Here is a 5,446-nt window from a genome sequence, read left to right on the forward strand (position 1 = left end):
TCTTAATCTTGTTGATCCCATAAATCACTTCCTTTTAACAACTTGTTTTATGCATCATAAATCCAATTGTTATAATAAGTAATTTTTTTTAGTAAAACTATTTTAACAAAAGACAACTTTTACAAATACAATGGTTTAATAAATAAAAAAACCACTATAATACAAAAAAATTGAAAACTCCATTACTATTTCTCGTTTGCTCTAGCTTAACAGTACAAGTGAAGACGGGCCCAAAAAGTTATGTACTGGGCCAGGTCCAGTACAGTTGACGTGTCCAATACTCCGATCCTGAAACCAACAGCCAATCCGAGACAAGAAGATAGACGCCGTCTAATTCGAGTCGTCGAGTTTCCGTAGAACCCTAAACCCTAAAACGAATCTGGATTTCTTCTGGATCCTTCTCTTCCTCTGCTATTTTAATATCTCTCTCTACTCTCTACTCTGTCTCTAGTCTCTACCCATTTCACATTCCGCCCTTTCTCTTCTGAATACTCTCCTCCGCCGCCGCCATGTTTCGTCTAGCAGCCAATCTCGCCACAAAATCAAGGTCAGTTTCATTCTAACGTTTGATCTAGGAATTATGTGCTACATCAAGAAACTTATCCATTGATTTAACTTTGCTGTTGTTTGCTCTTCCATTTTCAGGATTGCCAGAAACAATGCGCAGCAGGTATACGCTGTATATTTTAGTATTTGTAGTTCATTAATGATCCCGTGATCTTTTGTAAGATCGGTTAAGGCTTAAAATTCTACTGTGTGTTGTGATTCAGGTTAGCTCGAATTTAAGCTGGAGCCGAAACTACGCTGCGAAAGACATTAGATTTGGAGTAGAAGCGAGAGCTTTGATGCTTAGAGGTGTTGAAGAGCTTGCCGATGCCGTCAAAGTCACAATGGGTCCTAAGGTCTTTCTATCATCGTTTTCTGTTTGCGATGATTGTATTTTGTATTTTTATGGTCATTGACAATGTCTAAAATAGACTGCACCATTGAAATGCCTGATTCTTAAGTACTTGAGCTTTACTTATTAAGCTCGATTACTATATTTGGTCATTAAACGTTTGGATCTTTTGCATATTCCTTGCGGAAATGACAACACCTATACGAACTCGATAGTGTCCTTCTAGATGGTATACACTTTAACTGCAATCTTACTACTTGTGTTCTTTGTGGGCCCAAACTGTCTATCATAGACAAGTTATTAGATTGTGCCATATGTTGAGATGAGAATGATATCTGGTACACATAGCTTCCCTTCTTTTATATTGTGATTCCTGCATTTGCAGTCTGCATGGTCTATCTAGTTTTGTTATAAAAACAGTATGAAGATTGAAGTTATGTTGTGCTTTTTATTGGTTATTGTATCTTTGTAGGATCGAAATAATGCACTGCTGCAGATACAGTAGCTAACTCTGATTGTTGATCTTTTAAAGGGACGTAATGTTGTCATTGAACAAAGTTATGGGGCTCCTAAGGTGACAAAGGACGGTGTCACTGTGGCAAAGAGTATTGAGTTTAAAGACAGGGTGAAAAATGTGGGTGCTAGCCTTGTCAAGCAGGTTGCTAATGCCACCAACGATGCTGCTGGTGATGGTGAGTTTTCTTTTTGTTTTTTCACTCTTTTGGAGGGATTTTTTTTTCTTGACACACATGAATTATGATCTAAATCTTTGGTGTAACAATGTTTTAGGTACTACCTGCGCAACAGTTCTTACTCGTGCAATTTACTCGGAAGGCTGCAAGTCAGTTGCAGCTGGAATGAATGCCATGGATCTTAGACGTGGGATCACCATGGCTGTTGATTCAGTTGTCACGAACTTGAAGAGCAGAGCTAGGATGATCAGTACATCTGAAGAAATAGCACAGGTTTGTTCCATTTACTGCAGGAAATTAGAGCTATAATTCTCTCAATCAGCCTACTAGTACTAACTTATTAGTTGATGTCTTTTTTATACGACCTAATAAAAAGGTTGGGACAATATCAGCAAATGGAGAAAGGGAGATTGGTGAACTTATTGCCAAGGCTATGGAGAAAGTTGGCAAAGAAGGTGTCATCACCATTTCTGTAAGTACCTCATAAAGTTCTTCACAGAAGTTATCTGACCAGTGCGATTGAACAAAATATTATTTTTATATTTCTTAGAATACCAGTTTGTAATGTTTTCTATCTGTAATGGTTTTGTATGTAACGTGGATTGGTTGCAGGATGGCAAAACACTTTACAATGAATTGGAAGTGGTTGAGGGAATGAAGTTGGATAGAGGCTATATATCACCTTACTTCATCACCAACACAAAGAATCAAAAATGTGTAAGCATTAATATTCTTCTAACTGCATTTATTATTTACAGATTGCCTCTCGTGTTACCAATAAGTTGTCATATATCTAATTACTGACAATCTCTCTGTTTTTACAGGAATTAGATGACCCTTTGATTTTAATACATGAGAAAAAAATCTCCAGCTTAAACGCCATAGTCAAAGTTCTAGAATTGGCTCTGAAGGTAACGAATTTATTCAATAGCTTATAGTGAAAATGCTTGCTTTTGTCTTCTGAATCACACATTTAACACATCTTATATGCATTTCAGAATCAAAGATCACTGCTGATTGTTGCTGAAGATATTGAGAGTGAGGCATTAGCCACTCTCATTCTTAACAAACTCCGTGCTGGTATCAAGGTATCATTTTTTTATGACTGTTTATACAATTATTTCATCAAATGTTTGTTTATTTGTTTTTTTATAATTCTTCCAATCTAACAGTGCATATTGTTGTGTAGGTGTGTGCCATTAAAGCCCCTGGTTTTGGAGAGAACCGAAAGTCAAACTTGCAGGATCTTGCAACTCTGACTGGAGGAGAGGTGGGTCTCTGTTTTTTTTTTTTTTTTTTTTTTCATATTTTCAACTACTTTGTATACATTTTGATTTGAAATTTATTTCCATTTCCATAAATTTGTTGTAGGTCATAACTGATGAACTTGGCATGAATCTTGATAAAATGGCACCAGAAATGCTAGGGACTTGCAAAAGGGTAAGCACTTTGTTTTTCCTACAACCACAATAACTCTAGCTTGCCCATATATATATGGTAATAATGTTTGGAACATTACATATATACATTTAGGTTACAATATCAAAGGATGACACAGTTATTCTTGATGGGGCTGGCGACAAAAAAGGAATTGAAGAAAGATGTGAACAGGTTAATTACAGCAGCTTGTTAACAGTATATTTAATTTATGTACCTGAACTTCCTAACATGTATGATTTTGTGTTTTTACAGTTGAGATCATCGATTGAATTGAGCACTTCTGATTATGATAAGGAGAAGCTCCAAGAGAGATTAGCAAAACTTTCTGGTGGCGTTGCTGTTTTGAAGGTATGATTCTTATTTTTGTTTTATTCCTAAATAATTTTGTTATGTAAATGATGTGTTGCTGTGATTGGTCAGATTGGAGGAGCAAGTGAAGCTGAAGTTGGTGAGAAGAAGGATAGAGTTACTGATGCTCTAAATGCTACAAAGGCTGCAGTTGAAGAAGGAATTGTGCCAGGTAAAAGATTAAATCATGTCCACACATGCTATTTACTATTCAAGTACTATTTTACAGTATTTATGTTTAATTGTGTTAATAATATCAAAATATATATAATATAATATAGGTGGTGGTGTTGCTCTTCTATATGCTTCAAAGGAGCTTGATAACCTTGTTACAGCTAATTTTGATCAGAAGATTGGTGTTCAAATAATTCAAAATGCTCTCAAGGTAATTCCCCCCTTCTTCCTAATAAAAAACAGCTAGCAGTGTAGTTTTATTTTTGTTGCTGACATTTTATTGTTTAATGTGAAGGCACCGGTGTACACAATTGCTGCAAATGCAGGAGTTGAGGGTGCTGTTGTTGTTGGGAAACTATTGGAGCAAGATAACCCTGACCTTGGATATGATGCTGCTAAAGGTTCTCTTTTTCTCTTTCTCTTTGTTAATAATAAAAATAAAAATAGCAAGCAAAGTAATTGTAAATGTAGTTTGATTTGATTTGTTTATTATATATACATAGCATTCTGTTACAGCATTGTACTTTGAAAAACTCTACCTAGTTATGGCAATGCCATTGGAATACCAATACAAAGTATGGTATGGTTGGGGAGATTTTTCAAAGTATGATTGATGTTCTTTTGTTATTTATATAAATGGAATGGAAGTAGGCTGGAAATCATTCTTTTGTTTTGTTGATGAGTGGAGGGTTTGGCTTTTGTTAATTTATTTTTTTTATGTTTGCAAATAAATTAATAGGTCAATATGTAGACATGGTTAAGGAAGGAATCATTGACCCCCTGAAGGTGATCAGGACGGCTTTAGTGGATGCTGCAAGGTAATATGACTGACCCTTTTTACCCTTCCTAATTTATGTTATTTTTTCACATGGAAATGGAAATGGAATCTGATTCTGTTGGGTATTGGGCTTTGCAGTGTGTCCTCTTTATTGACTACAACAGAAGCTGTGATAGTTGAACTTCCAAGGGATGAGAAGGAGGCTCCGGCAATGGGCCCAGGCATGGGGGGCATGGGTGACTATTAAAGGAAAAAGGGGTAAAATTTATAATATATGGGGCTGAAGCATTTATCAAACTGTACAAGTAAATGAATTCAATTAGATCAGATTCAGATCACTGATTTGAGTGAGGGAGCCATTAGAGTTGAGTTTTGTTTATTACGGATTTGCTGCCTGCTTACTTATAATACATTTTGTAATCATTTTGATGAGAATGCATCGGAACTGATCATCATTTTTCCTCTAATAAACAAACAAACAATCTTGTACATCTCCCTATTCCATTTGTTTGTGGCAACAACACTTGTATGTGCAAAACCAAAATAAAATCAGATGTCATATAAAGGGTTAATGGCCTAGAAATATAAAGGGTTAATGACCTCGAAAGGTAACCAATTTTGGTCTTTGTTCGCATTTAGGTACCCATGTTTTTTTTTTCTGAACATTTAACCATTGAATTTGTTTGACTTGTTCAAAATAAGGTAATATGACTAGTACTTATGGTAATATTACCTTATTATGAACATATCAAACATGTTTATTATTCCAATGTGTACGAAAAAAAAACATGGTTACCTAAATATGGACAAAAACCAAAGTTTTTTACCCGTTTTGGTAGTGCTAAACAAGAACCGTCTCAGGGATTGTGCCTTGAATCAGGCTTCGACACTCAACGAACTAGAGCTGTAAATGAACTGAACGTTCGGCGAACCGTTCGTAAATTGTTCGGCGGTAAGTTTGTTTATTTAATAAATGACAAACATGAACAAAAATTATCGTTTGTTTAGTTAAATAAACGAGTATTAACAATGGTCTCGTTCGTTCATTTATGTTTGTGAACGTTTGTTTATGATGTTCGTTTATGTTAGTTCGTTTAAGTTTATTTATATTCATTT

At 35.3% G+C, this 5,446-nt stretch overlaps 1 protein-coding gene across 1 annotated transcript; it reads left to right on the top strand.

Annotated features, from left to right (window-relative positions):
• The first annotated feature begins 316 nt into the window (after positions 1 to 316).
• On the top strand, positions 317 to 4,821 carry LOC111881218 (chaperonin CPN60-2, mitochondrial). The gene is made up of 18 exons (XM_023877633.2): positions 317 to 547; positions 646 to 670; positions 771 to 902; positions 1,431 to 1,590; positions 1,688 to 1,863; positions 1,967 to 2,062; positions 2,203 to 2,307; positions 2,415 to 2,501; positions 2,589 to 2,678; positions 2,780 to 2,860; positions 2,962 to 3,030; positions 3,124 to 3,201; positions 3,283 to 3,378; positions 3,451 to 3,550; positions 3,660 to 3,763; positions 3,848 to 3,953; positions 4,292 to 4,370; positions 4,469 to 4,821. The coding sequence occupies exons 1-18, from the start codon at positions 510 to 512 to the stop codon at positions 4,575 to 4,577; spliced, it is 1,731 nt and encodes a 576-aa protein (XP_023733401.1). The 5' UTR covers positions 317 to 509; the 3' UTR covers positions 4,578 to 4,821.
• Positions 4,822 to 5,446: the final 625 nt, after the last annotated feature.

Source organism: Lactuca sativa, chromosome 9, assembly GCF_002870075.4.
Source record: "Lactuca sativa cultivar Salinas chromosome 9, Lsat_Salinas_v11, whole genome shotgun sequence".
Lineage (NCBI taxonomy): Eukaryota > Viridiplantae > Streptophyta > Magnoliopsida > Asterales > Asteraceae > Lactuca > Lactuca sativa.

Excerpts from the sequence above, each read along its gene's own strand:
- LOC111881218 (XM_023877633.2), top strand. The coding sequence starts at position 510 with ATGTTTCGTCTAGCAGCCAATCTCGCCACAAAATCAAG. Across the intron at positions 2,679-2,779 it reads AACTCCGTGCTGGTATCAAG|GTGTGTGCCATTAAAGCCCC; the intron begins GTATCATTTTTT and ends ATTGTTGTGTAG. Across the intron at positions 3,954-4,291 it reads TGGATATGATGCTGCTAAAG|GTCAATATGTAGACATGGTT; the intron begins GTTCTCTTTTTC and ends ATAAATTAATAG.